Source organism: Piliocolobus tephrosceles, chromosome 10 (genome assembly GCF_002776525.5).
Source record: "Piliocolobus tephrosceles isolate RC106 chromosome 10, ASM277652v3, whole genome shotgun sequence".
In the NCBI taxonomy this organism is placed as follows: domain Eukaryota; kingdom Metazoa; phylum Chordata; class Mammalia; order Primates; family Cercopithecidae; genus Piliocolobus; species Piliocolobus tephrosceles.
In genome coordinates, this window is record NC_045443.1 from 115735895 (window position 1) to 115750152 (window position 14258).

At 47.0% G+C, this 14258-nt stretch overlaps 1 protein-coding gene across 2 annotated transcripts in view; it reads right to left on the bottom strand.

Annotated features, from left to right (window-relative positions):
* The window catches only part of WSB2 (WD repeat and SOCS box containing 2), a 29152-nt gene extending 15198 nt beyond the window's left edge, over positions 1-13954 (bottom strand). The window contains exons 1-2 of one of the 2 annotated variants that reach the window (XM_023204397.2): positions 13638-13954; positions 4211-4379 (exon numbers count right to left, since the gene is read on the bottom strand). In XM_023204397.2, the coding sequence (XP_023060165.1) occupies positions 4211-4379; positions 13638-13650 (182 nt within the window). In that variant the 5' untranslated portion in view covers positions 13651-13954. Of the gene's footprint in view, positions 1-4210; positions 4400-13637 lie in introns of those variants that run through there. The other variant, XM_023204388.1, reaches the window with a different exon arrangement.
* Positions 13955-14258: the final 304 nt, after the last annotated feature.

Sequence of the window (14258 nt, forward strand, 5' to 3'; positions counted from 1 at the left end):
AAGTGATCCTTCCACTTCTGCCTCCCAAAGTGCTGGGATTACAGGCATGAGCCATCACACCCGGCCATATAGCCTCTTTTTTTTTCAATAAGCTTCATACTGCAAACATTTTCTCAGAATACTGTTCTTCAAAATATGTGATTTTGCCGGGTGCAATGGCTCACGCCTGTAATCCCAGCACTTTGGGAGGCCAAGGCGGGTGGATCCCTTGAGGCCAGGAGTTCAAGACCAGTCTGGGCAACATGGTGAAACCTTGTCTCTACTAAAAATACAAAAAAAATTAGTTGAGTGTGGTGGCACACGCCTGTAATCCCAGTTACTCAGGAGGTTGAGGCAGGAGAACCGCTTGAATCCAGGAGGCGGAGGTTGCAGTGAGCCGAGATGCGCCAGTACACTCTGGCCTGGACGACAGAGCAAGACTCTCTCAAAAAAAAAAAAAAAGTGTGATTTTTCTCCAAAACCAGTAACTTCTCACTCAACACAGGAAAAAATAACACTTAGCTCATTATGTTAAATAATAAATATGAAAAAATGGTTAATACTCAAATACCTTTTTCCATTTTCCTTAGTTAATAGTGAAAGGATATATTTACCTATAGAAATGCACGTATTTGAAAACAAGAGTGATTTTCAGGAAACTGACAGATCTTCCAGGTTGTGCTTTTTAAAAACAAAGCAGACTAAGCCGGACGCAGTGGCTCATGCCTTGTAATCCCAGCACTTTGGGAGGCTGAGGCAGGCGGATCACAAGGTCAGGAGATCAAGACCATCCTGGCTAACACGGTGAAACCCCATCTCTACTAAAAATACCAAAAAAAAAATTAGCCGGGCGTGGTGGCGGGCACCTATAGTCCCAGCTACTCAGGAGGCAGGAGAATGGCAAGAACCTGAGAGGCAGAGCTTGCAGTGAGCTGAGATTGCGCCACTGCACTCCAGCCTGGGCAACAGAGCGAGACTCTGTCTCAAAAAAAAAAAACAGACTATAAATTCATATAGTAAATTTACTTATATGTCAAGTCTTGAAATGAAGGAGCAACCCTTGTATTTCAAGTGGGGAATTAGTAAACAATGTATGACCTTGGCATTATCATTAAACTGACCACAGAAGGAACTGAAAACTCTGATTAAAAACACATAACAAAATTTGATGGCTGCAAAAATATCATATGGAAATGGTAAAATTTTCTTAACCGCCCTCTCATTCCTGGATTTCAAACTGTTTCCAATTTTCTTAATATACAACTAATTTCATAATGAAGATCAGTGTATATAAATGGATGACACCATTTCTGAGATTTCTTTTTTTTTTTTGAGACGGAGTCTTGCTCTGTTACCCAGGCTGGAGTGCAGTGGCCGGATCTCAGCTCACTGCAACCTCCGCCTCCCAGGTTCACGCGATTCTCCTATCTCAGCCTCCTGAGTAGCTGGGATTACAGGTGCACGCCACCACACCTGTCTAACTTTTTGTATTTTTAGTAGAGACGGGATTTCACTATGTTGGCCAAACTGGTCTCAAACTCCTGACCTCAAGGGATCCACCTGCCTCGGCCTCCCAAAGTGCTGGGATTATAGGCATCAGTTACCACACCCGGCCCAGAAGTACATTTTTCAGGTCTTTGATGCGTTTTGCCAGCCTTCCTTCCAGAAACTGCACAAATTTATCCCCCTCAACCCTAGCAGCATGCAGAGTACACATCTCAACAAACTCCTGTCAACATTCCCTCTTATCAAGGCAAATTTCATATCCAACTTATAAAAACCTTAAATCTAATGTTATTTATAAAAAATGCTTAAAGCAAAATAAATGAGAGCTTTAAGGGCAAGGGCCATGTTTGATTTATCTCAGGACTTTCAGTCCCTAACTCAGTGTTACGCAAAGAAACTATGCAACCAAGGCTGGCCAACATAGTAAAACACCGTCTCTACTAAAATACAAAAAAATTAGCCAGAGGTGGTAGTGCACACCTGTAATCCCAGCTACTCAGGAGGCTGAGGCAGGAGAATTGCTTGAACCCAGGAGGCGGAGATTGCAGTGAGCCAAGACTGCGCCCTTGCACTCCAGCCTGGGCAACAGAGCGAGACTCCATCTCAAAAAAAAAAAAAAAGAAAGAACCTACGCAACCAAGGCTGGCTGAATGAATGAATACAGACATAGAGTTGCCCTGGGACAAATGAAAACATACAAATGCTGGACCATCTGTATGGGAGCTCACAGCATTCTGACACTAGGGCTTGTCCATCCCAAAGAAAGAAAAACTAGTATCAGAAACTAAACTTGGCCAAACGCCATGGCTCACACCTGTAATCCCAGCTACTTGGGAGGCTGAGGCAGGAGGACTGCTTGAAGCCAGGAGTTCAAGACCAGGCCTAGGCGAGACCCTGTCTCTACAAAATATTTAAAAGTTGGGCAGGCATGGTGGTGCGCCTGTATTACCAGCTACTTGGGAGGCTAGGGCAGGAGGATAGCTTGAGCCCAGCAGATTGAGGCTGCAGTGAGCCATGACTGAGCCATTGCACTCAAGCCTGGACAACAGAGCAAGACCCCCTCTCTCTCTCTCAAAAAATAACATAAAATAAAATAAACTTGGTTGATAATAAAGAGACAAAAATGAGCAAAGGCTCGGAGTAGACATTTATCCAAAGAACGTATACAAAGGACCAGTAAGCACCTGAAAAGATACTCCGCCAGGTGCAGTGGCTCCACACCTGTAATCCCAGCACTTTGGGAGGCCAAGGCGGGTGGATCACCTGAGGTCAGGAGTTTGAGACCAGCCTGGCCAACACAGTGAAACCTCGTCTCTACTAAAAGTACAAACATTATCTAGGCGTGGTGGTGTGCACCTGTAGTCCCAGCTACTTGGGAGGCTGAGGCAGGAGAATTGCTTGAACCCAGGAGGTGGAGGTTGCAGTGAGCAGAGATCATGCCACTACACTCCAGCCTGAACAACAGAGTGAGACTCTGCCTCAAAAAAAAAAAAAAAAGAAAAGATGCTTGACATCCATAGCCATCAGGGAAATGCAAATCGAAACCACTATGAAATGCCACTTCACACCACTAGGATGGCTACCCACTAGGATAAAAAGACAGACAATAACAAGGGTTGGATGTAGAGGATCTGGAACCTGAATCCATTGCTGGTGGGAAAGTAAAATGGTGTAGCCACTCTGGAAAACAGTCTGACACTTCCTCAAATAGTTAAACATAGAAAACACAAGTTTTCTATATAAATGTTCATAGCAGCACTATTTGTAACAACCAAAACATGAAGACAACCCAATGTCCATCAACTGATAAATGTATGAACAAAATTTGTCATCTCCATATGATGCAATAAAAGGAAATGAAATACTAGTATATGCTAGAACACAGACGAATTGTGAAAACATTATGTAAAATGAAAGAAGCTAGTCAAAAAAGGCTACGTGTTGTATGAACCATGAATAGGAAACATCTAGAATAGGTCAATCTAGAGAGACAAAGTAGATTAGGGTTGCCTGGAGAGTGCATGGGGGGTTAGGGGATCTAAGCTAAGGGGTACAGGATTTCTTTTTGAGGAAATAAAGATACTCTAAAATTGATTATGTGCTGGGTGCAGTGACTCATGGGAGAAATGTGTAATCCCAGCACTTTGGGAGGCCGAGGCAGGTGAATCACTTGAGGTCAGGAGTTCGAGCCCAGCCTGGCCAACATGGCGAAACCTCATCTCTACTAATAATACAAAAATTAGCCAGGCATGGTGGTGTACGCCTGTAATCCCAGCTACTCGGGAGACTGAAGCAGGCAGGAGAATCGCTTGAACCCAGGAGGCAGAGGTTGTAGTGAGCCAAGATTGCGCCACTGCACTCCAGCTTAGGAGACGGAGATTGTCTCAAAAAATAAATAAATAAAGTAAAAACTGATGATGGTGATGGATGCACAACTCTGCAGATAGATTAAAAGCCATTGTATTGTATACTTTAAATGGACAAATTGTGTGGTATATAAATTACATCTCAATAAAGCTATGGAAAAAAAAGCCAACTTGGGGTAACATAATCTTGACCGAATTGACTTTCACGTATACAGAACTTGGGGCTCTGGAAACCCCCATGATCAATTCCTGAACCATGAGCCACCTTCCCTCTCTCTGGTTCTCGGGCAGGGAGATGGCAAAAGAACAAGGGGTGTTTGGAAATGCGCTGGATGGGGCCCCAGTGAGAGAACACTTACAACTGCTCCTCCAGTGGCCAGGGGATCAGTTTGACGATGCAGTGTCCTTGAGACCAAGCAAACCAGGAGCCATCTGGGGAGAAGGCGACGCTCCAGGTTTCACAGCTGGACTTCCAATCAAACTGGTGGGGGCGCCCGGGCTTCAGTTCGGCCAGCAGCAGCGGTTCCTCTGGGGCAGGAGACAACATGCTTCGCGTACATAACCCCTTGCTCCCTGACCACCCAGACACAGGAAAGCCACCGTCTCCCTGTGGCAAAGAGCGACACTATCCATTCCCAGAGGGAGTTGTCACTTAAATGACCCAGGGCAGTAACAGCAGCCACAGGCCACATTCCACCATGGTTACTCAATCCTGGCACTCCTCACTGCTGGTTAACCATGACTCACAGTAACCTTTGTGCCCGTGAACTCAGTGAATGGAGGCCTCATTTTTCTGTGAATACTTGAAGGGGAGAAAAGTGGAGAGATAGCCAGACCAGGAATATGCTAGATAGTGCTGATTATGGGGCCAAAATAGCAAGGCCTTCCAATGCATTTCAGTTTTCTTCAAAAGAACTTGCTGCTAGGGCCGGGCGCAGTGGCTCATGCCTGTAATCCCAGCACTTTGGGAGGCTGAGGTGGGCGAATCACAAGGTCAGGAGATCGAGACCATCCTAACACGGTGAAACCCCATCTCTACTAAAAATACCAAAAATTAGGCAGGCGTGGTGGTGGACGCCTGTAGTCCCAACTACTTGGGAGGCTGAGGCAGGAGAATGGTGTGAACCTGGGAGGCGGAGTTTGCAGTGAGCCGAGATCGCGCCACTGCACTCCAGCCTGGGCAACAGAGCAAGACTCCGTCTCAAAAAAAAAAAGAACCTGCTGCTGTCAAAGAAGGAATATATGAAACTCAAAGGCTCCCTCTCACTTGCCTGCATCCTCCCCATCATTAAAGCTAAAAACGCTCAGCCCTTGCCCTGCTTCCTCACACTCAGAAGTATGGATTCCATCTCCCCATCTCTCCTGCTTCCACATCCTCTGTCCGGGGTTAAACCTTCATCTCATCTTGCCCAGATCTTTTGCTACAGTCTCCTGATCGGTCTTCCTACCCCTAGAGACGCCGCTAAAGCTGAAATACACATACCATCACATCATTTCTTTCAAATACATTTGAAAGCTCCCACCTGCCTACATCATAAAGGCAACTGAGCCCAGGCCTTCCACCACATGCCATCTGCCCCAGCCCGTCGGTCCAGACTCCTTCCCTTATCCCCTCCCTGCAGGCCACACTGTGGCCACAAAATCTCCTTGACATGCAAGGGGCTTATTTACGTTCACACCTGGACCCACTTTTGCATATGAGAATCCCTAGCTTCTCAAAGTAACAAAAAAGAAAGAAAAAGTAATAATCCCACCTAGATTCACAACTAAGAAGCGTACCCTGATCTCACACTATCGAAACGGAAATAAGTCGCACCTTGTTTATTTCGTTCTCTCTTGTGTAACCAATTTCCCTCTGCCCCCGGCCCTCCTTATCAGTGTCTAAATACCTTGTTCCAACACCCAGATCATTTCCTCTTTGTTTCTCCCAGGACCTAGCACACCATTTTGTGAAAGAGTAGGCACCAGATTGGAGCTTCTTCATTGACTGACCCACAGTTCCTAGTTCAGTTCTTTACTCCGGTGGAAGATTCTCAATGGCTGAGGAAGCTCATAAATTAAAGGTCTTCAGAATGAATTTTTTGACCATTATGACTGTGATGCTTACTAATACAAAAACTGGCTTCCATCCTGAATGAGGTCAGTTCCTGATGTGTGCATTCCACACAAGGAATGTGGAATGTGGAAGACTTTGACCCTGGCTGTTACCAGACAGATACTCATTTTTAAAACCCATATTTCACATAAGTTAAGACACATCTTTATACATCTTCTACATTTTGACCTTGCCGAAATCAGGATGTATCTTACAATCAATGACTTTTCATAGTTAAATACGTAGTATTTTTTTCTCAGTTATAGATGATGATAATACAATCCATGGTATCTTGGATTCAGTAAAGCAGATGGTAGAGATGCATATGTGTATATTTATAAAATATTTTTGCCGGGTGCAGTGGCTCACATCTGTAATCCCAGCACTTTGGGAGGCCAAGGTAGGTGGATCACTTCAGGACAGGAGTTTAAGACCGGCCTAGCAAACATGGTGAAATCATGTCTCTACTAAAAATACATTAAAAAAAAAAAATTAGCCACACATGGTAGCGGGCACCTGTAGTCCCAGCTACTCAGGAAGCTGAGGAAGGAGAAGCACTTAAACCCAGGAGGCGGAGGTTGCAATGAGCCGAGATTGCGCCACTGCACTCCAGCCTGGGTGACAGAGCAAGACTGTGTCTCAAAAAAAAAAAAAAATAGGCTCATGCCTGTAATCCCAGCACTTTGGGAGGCCAAGGCGGGCAGATTACCTGAGGTCAGGAGTTCGAGACCAGCCTAACCAACATGGAGAAACCCCATCTCTACTAAAAATACAAATAAGCCAGGCGTAGCGGCACATGCCTGTATCCCACCTACTCAGGGGGCTGAGGCAGGAGAATTGCTTGAACCCGGGAGGTGGAAGGCAGAGGCTGCAGTGAGCCGAGATGGCATCATTGCACTCCAGCCTAGGCAACAAGAGTGAAAATCCGTCTCAAATAAATAAATAAATTCTAGTATACGCATTTATAGGAAAATAATAACATAGGTATATCTTGTTATATAAAATAGGTGTGTGTTGCTGAAACTTCTGTCTTTAAATATAATGTTAATAAATCATATCAAGCCTTTGTAAAGAGAATATTCATTCTCAGAGGTTCTACGTGTAGATCTGGGTTTTAATGTATTAGGTCTGGCCAGGCATGGTGGCTCACACTTATAATCCTAGCACTTTGGTAGGCTGAGATGGAATGATCGCTTGAGGCCAGGAGTTCAAGACCAGCCTGGTCAACATAGTAAGACTCCATCTCTAGAAAGAGAAAGAAAGAAAAGAAAGAAAAGAAAGGAAGAAAAGAAAAGGAGAGAAAAGAAAGAAAGAGAAGAAAGAGAAAGAAAGAAAGAAATTTATATATATATATATATATATATATATATATGGTCTGTGTAAACAGCTTGTTGTATAGACCCAGGTAAATCCTCCTAGAAATCTGTACATTTGCACGTGTGATAGTTTCATTTATACAATCACATGTGTATAGCTATTTGTATAGACCCAGGGTTCTCAGCTGGGGGCTATTTTGCCCCTTGAGGACATCTGGCAGTAACATTTTTGGTTGTCACAACTGGAGATGCTACTACTGTCGTCTAGTGGGTGCAGGCCAGGGGTGCTGCTCAAGGCCCTGCAGTGCACAGGACAGCCCACAGCACAGAATCATTTGGCCCAAAACGTCAACAATGCTGAGGCTAAGAAACCCAGATGTAGTCAAGTATTAAATGACATTGACTGATCTAGAGAAACATTTTCAAATGACCTGGATGGCCTGGGATGTGGCTTACACCTGTAATCCCAGCGGTCCGGGAGGCAGAGGTGGAAGAATTACTTGAGACCAGGAGTTCCGGATCAAATGACCAGAATGAAAATGTCTTTTTTTTTTTTTTTTTTTTTCCATCCTGATAACATTCACAGTTGGTTCACTTCCTCTACATTATCCTCTTTTTTTCTTTTTTTTTGAGATGGAGTCTCGCTCTGTCACGCACGCTGGACTGCAATGGCGCAATGGCACGATCTCGGCTCACTGCAACCTCCGCCTCCTGGGTTCAAGCAATTCAGCCTCAGCCTCCCAAGAAGCTGGGATTACGGGCATGCACCACCACACCCAGCTAATTTTTGTATTTTTAGTAGAGACAGGTTTTTGCTATCTTGGCCAGGCTGGTCCCAAACTCCTGGACTGAAGCAATCTGCCCACCTCGGCCTCCCAAAGTGCTGGGATTACAGGCATAAACCACCATGCCTGACCTTTTTTTTTTTTTTTTAATCTCCCAAACCAAATCCATTAGCAAGTTCTTTGAAGTCTGTTTCCAAAAGACTTGTCAAATCTAACCCCTCTCCATCTCTACGCTCATCCATGCAGCACCATCTCCCGCCTGGCCCAGTAGGCAACCTTCCAATTGCTCTCCCTGCTTCCCCTCTAGCCCCGCACCATCAGTTCTCCTTGCCTCCAGAGTCATCAGTTTCACTGTTAGAATAAAACTCTAGCTACTCACCCTGCCCTCAAAATCCAGCATAATCTGAACCTCCCTGGGCTTGTACTTCTCTCCCTGCCCCTGGCTCCAACACATTGCCCTTCTCTCTACCCTCTGCCAATGCTCAATTCGTTCTGACCCTAGGCCTTTGCACCAACCATTCCCTTCATCTGGAATGCCTCTCCTCGGCTGGCATCTACTCTTATTCAGGTCTAGCTCAAATGACAACTGCTTAGAGAGTCTTCTGACCCCTGTCAACCTCCTTCCCAACCCCTCACTTTATTTTCTTTACAGCCCTAACACCATTTGATTGCCATCTGTCTCCCCTCTACTAGGACATCAATTCCAGGGAGCAGGAACCTTGTATATTTATCCCCAGACCTGGCAGAGTTCCTGGTGGAGGGCAGGCAGTTAAGTAAATATTTGTCTAAAAAATACATATGGTATAACTCTTTAAACAAAAAAGTAATATAAAGCTGGCCGGGCATGGTGGCTCATGCTTGTAATCCCAACACTTTGGGAGGCCGAGGCAGGCGGATCACTTGAGGTCAAGAATTCAAGACTAGCCTGGCCAACATGGTGAAACCCCGTCTCTACTAAAAATACAAAAATTAGCCGGGCATGGTGGTGGGCGCCTGTAATCCCAGCTACTTGGGAGGCTGAGGCTGGAGAATCACTTGAACCCAGGAGGTACAGGTTGCAGTGAGCAGAGATCGCGCCACTGCACTCCAGCCTGGGCGACAGAGCAAGACTCTGTCCCCCAAAAATAAAAAATAAATAAAGCCCCTTAAACTCTGATGATGCTTATGCCAAACACTTCACATGAAATGCTCCTTAAACACAAGCCCTACTCAGAATTCACACTCTATTTCTGTGATTTAGGGATTTAATCTCTTGCTATTTCAGGTTCAGGAATCCAAGAGCTAAAAGAAGAACAAACTCAGTGACTCCTGTCTCTTGGAGTCTGGGCCCAAACTAAACTTGGCTACAGGGAGAGAAAGCCCTAATTAGTGCAGAACTTAAAAACAAAACAAACAAACAAAAACAGAACTGGGGTGGGGGATCTAGCTTCATCTGGTATGGTACTTGCAGACCCTTCTTGGTGAAAAGGCCTACGTATCAGGGTTTCTTTGTTTTCTCCTTTTTTTTTTTTTTTTTTGAGACAGAGTCTCACTCTGCCGCCCAGGCTGGAGTGCAATGGCACGATCTCAGCTCACTGCAACCTCCGCCTCCTGGGTTCAAGTGATTCTCCTGCCTCAGCCTCCTGAGTAGCTGGGATTACAGGCATGCCCCACCACGCCTGGCTAATTTTTATATTTTTAGTAGAGATGGGGTTTCACCATGTTGGCCAGGCTGGTCTCAAACTCATGACCTCAGGTGATCTGCCCACCTCAGCCTCCCAAAGTGCTGGGATTACAGGAGTGAGTCACCGCATCTGGCCTCTTCTTTTTTAAATTAATAAATAAAAATCGTATATATTATGGCATATAACATGTTTTGATATATGTATACATTGTGAAATGGCTCAGTCAAGCTCATTACCATATATGCATTACCTCACACACTTATTTTTGTGTGGTGAGAACACTTAAAATCTACTCTTAGCAAATTTCAACCGTATCATACATATATATATATATATATATATATTTTTTTTTTTTTTTTTTTTTTGAGACAGGGTCTTATGCTGAAACCTAGGCTGGGGTGCAGTGGCTCGATCACAGCTCACTGCAGCCTCAACCTCCCACACAGGTTCAAGTGATCCTCCGGCCTCAGCCTCCTGTGTATCTGGGGCTATGGGGGCATACCACCACACTCAGCTAATTTTTTTTTTTTAACTTAAATTTTTAATAGAGATGGGGGTCTGGCTATGTTCACCAAGCTGGTTTTGATCTCCTGAGCTCAAGCGATCCTCCTGCAGGCATGAGCCATCACACCTGGGCCTGGATCAGGGTTTACTAATTAAACAATGGGACGTGTTTGGACAATCAGGCTGAGTGGAAAGGTATATATTATAAGCCTCTTCTAGGCAAAGCAGTTAGCCTTAACACAGAGATGAAAGCTATGACCCCAGCCAGCAGGAAGCTAGGTGATTTTTCCTGTGACATGTACATTAGATATTCCACCGGCCTCAAAAGCTTTCCTCGGTTGCTCCATCTTATCATTCAGGGATTAGTCCTCATGTCACCTTCTCAAGAGACCATCCTGGCCTCACTATCTAAAGTGACCATTCATTTTCTTTTTTTTTTTTTGACAGGGTCTTGCTCTGTCACCCAGGCTGGAATGCTGTAGCGCGATCATGACTCACTGCAACCTCGACCTCCCCAGGCTCAGATGATCCTCCCATCTCAGCCTCCCCAGCAGCTGGGACTACAGCCGCATTCTACACACCTATAGTTCTGTATTTTTTGTAGAGATGGGGTTTCGCCATGCTGCCTAGACTGGTCTCAAACTCCTGGGCTCAAGTGATCTACCCAAGTTGGCCTCCCAAACTGCTGGGCCACTGCGCCTGGCACTATTCACTTTCCTTTAACCATTTGATTTTCTTTATAACCATCACTTAGATATTTTCTTTTTCTTTTTCTTTCTTTCTTTTTTTTTTTTTTTTTTGAGATGGAATTTCACTCTTGTTGCCCAGGCTGGAGTACAATGGCGCGATCTCGGCTCACTGCAACCTCCCACTCTCTGGTTCAAGCGATTCTCCTGCCTCAGCCTCCTGAGTAGCTGGGATTATAGGCACGCACCACCACGCCCAGCTAATTTTGTATTTTCAGTAGAGACGAGGTTTCATTATGTTAGTGAGGCTGGCTAGTCTTGAACTCCTGACCTCAAGTGATCTGCCCGCCTCAGCCTCCCAAAGTGCTGGGATCACAGGCGTGAGCCACCCCAGCATGTTTGGTTGATATTTTCTTGATTGCCTGTCATTTTTACATATTTATTGTCTATCTCTTTCTCAATGCACCCAAACTTGCCAGTTCACTGCTATTGGGCTACACTGTCTAATAGGGAAATCACATGTAGTTACTAGCCACTTGAAATGTGGCAAGTCAGAATTCAGATGGGCTGAAAGTATAAAATACACAACACATTTTGAACAGTTAGCACACAAAAAAAATCTAAAACATTACAATTTATTTGATTACATGTAGCAGTAATATTTTAGACATGTTGGATTGAAAGAGTTTTTAAATTGTCACCTAGTTCTTTTTTCCTTTTTTAATGTGGCTACTTGAACATTCTAAATTACATACGTGGCTCACATTAAACTTGTGTTGGTCAGGGCTGGCCTAGAGGGTGCCTGGCACATAGTAGACACTCAACAAATATTTGTTGAATGAATAAATGAATTCTAACCATTGCTCTTAAGATTTCAACTGTTGCCCATTGTATTTCCTTTACAATGGGCTTTATTCCATTTGAAAAGAAGTTAAAACTCTGGCTTTTTTTTTTTTTTTTTTTTGAGACGGAGTCTGGCTCTGTCGCCCAGGCTGGAGTGCAGTGGCCGGATCTCAGCTCACTGCAAGCTCCGCCTCCCGGGTTTCCGCCATTCTCCTGCCTCAGCCTCCCGAGTAGCTGGGACTACAGGCGCCCGCCACCTAGCCCGGCTAGTTTTTTGTATTTTTTAGAGACGGGGTTTCACCGTATTAGCCAGGATGGTCTCGATCTCCTGACCTCGTGATCCACCCGTCTCGGCCTCCCAAAGTGCTGGGATTACAGGCTTGAGCCACCGCGCCCGGCCAACTCTGGCCTTTTTTGTACAGTAACTTGGCAGCTCTCAACAACCCTGCCCACACCCTCAAAACGAAGTTGTCAATCTTTAGGAAAACCCCAGAACTGGAAACAGATTTCTGTTAAAAAGGGAGGCTAGCTACAGATTGCTTTCAGACTGAACTGTAAGGAGGCAATGGAAATGAAACGGAAGCTATAAAAAGATTCACACAGGATCTACACAAACAGTAGGGGCCCTTTAAAAAAGAATTCTACGGGTAACACACTCACTGAAAAGAAAGCCCTTATCTAGATGGGAAGGGGAGAGAGCTGCCTTTAACTCAATGCCTGACTTCAGCAAACAAAGAAATGTCATTTCCTAAATTAAAAAGTAACACCACCCCAGGGAATACCCAGATTTCAACCTTCCCACCCACAATAACAAGCCATCAGCAATCAGAATCCTCCAGACCAGGATGAAGCTTGAACTTGGCTGCAAGATTACAATGAAGTTCTGGAACAAATTCTGAGCCCTGGGCCTTGACCCCGTTCTGAAAATTTCTCCTAAGGAAATTGCATTTAAACTCGGGTCCTTCAAGAGCTGGGACGCCAGGAATCAATTCTAAATCTATCCCAAGTTTCTATACAGGTGGGGTTCCGAGGGAGGGTCGTTGGAGGGGAGAGGGCGGAGGCGTGCCATGCGTCTTGAGGTTTTTTTCCCCTTGCATAAGAGACACACCTTTCCCACTGAGATTTAAATGTTCATCTGAGCTGGTTTGAGGTATATCCAATATCCTGACTTCCACGCTGTCTTCTGATGGGGATGACAGTCAACAAGAATAGAGGCAAGGTCCTCACCCATCAATATATCCTAAACTTGCCTGATCATACATATCGCCAGGGATCAGCATCTCCAGTCCCGCCCCACCTCCACTGAATTAATCTCCAGTGGGAGAGGCTGGGAATGGATTGTTTCAACAGGGAACCCAGACACCATTTTTACCGGGTTCCAACCACCCTCCGAGGCAGGTACTAGAATTATCCCATTTTGCAGATACAACACTGAGACGTGGGTGGCGGTGGTTCAGTGGTTCGTCCACTGTCACCATCACACAGCTTGTGAGGGGCAGAGGTGACTCCCATCTAGACATGCGAGTGCGTCCCCTGGCACCTGGGTACCCAGGGGCACCCACCCCCTTGGGGATCTCCGTTTTAGGGCTTGGGCTCCCCACCCAGGAGCCCCCTCTGTCCCGGTCGGGGGATCCCCTCCCGCAGAAGCCCGATCTTCCCGATCCTGTCGCCAGCGGGAGTCGGGGTGGCGGCCACTGACAACGAAAGTGAAACAAAGCTGGTCGCCGGGCGCGCACCCCCGCCGGCCCCGCGCGGACCTCCCAGGCCGGACGCCCCCGCCACGTCCAGCCCCCGCCCCGCCCCGCCGAGCCAGCCCCGGGGTCGCCTCCCCCTCCCCGGGGAGAACGGGCCACGGCCCCGCCGGGCGGGAACTGGCCGCCGGGCCCCACTCACCTCCGGCCTCCATGGAGGACGCGCGCGGCCCCCGCGGCAGGCGGCGGGCGCCTCAGCCCCCCGGGCCGCGGGCCCTCATGCCGCCCCCGCGCCGCCCGCCCTGGCCCGGCAGCCGCCGCCGCCCGGAGAGGCCATCAGCTGCTTCCCGTCACATGGCGGTGGGCGCGGGCGGAGACGCGCGGGGGCGGGGCGCTGGGGAAACGGAGGGAGGGGGTGCGGACGGGATAAAAACGGTGGGGAGGCAGCTGAGGGAAAAGATGGAAAATCGGGGGGGCGGTACGCTGACGGGATAAAAGCCCAGGGGTTGCTGAGGGGAAACGGGGGCGGGGAAGACGCGCGAACCAGATAAAAATGGGGCAGGGGTGGGGGAGGTGAGCGGAAACGGGGTGGGGCGCGAGCCGGAGAAAACCCAGGGGTTGTGCGGGGTCCTGAGGGGAACCAGCGCCGGATGAAAACGGGGAAGGGAGGGAGGTGAACTGGGCTGAGGGAAACCGGGGAAAGGGGAGCGACAGAAACCGGAGTAGGGGAAGCCGGGCTCAGGGGAAAAGGGGGTGTTGGAGAGTGGGTAGAGCCAGGCTGAGGGAAAAACCAAGCGGGGGAAGCGGCGATCCGGGGAAAACG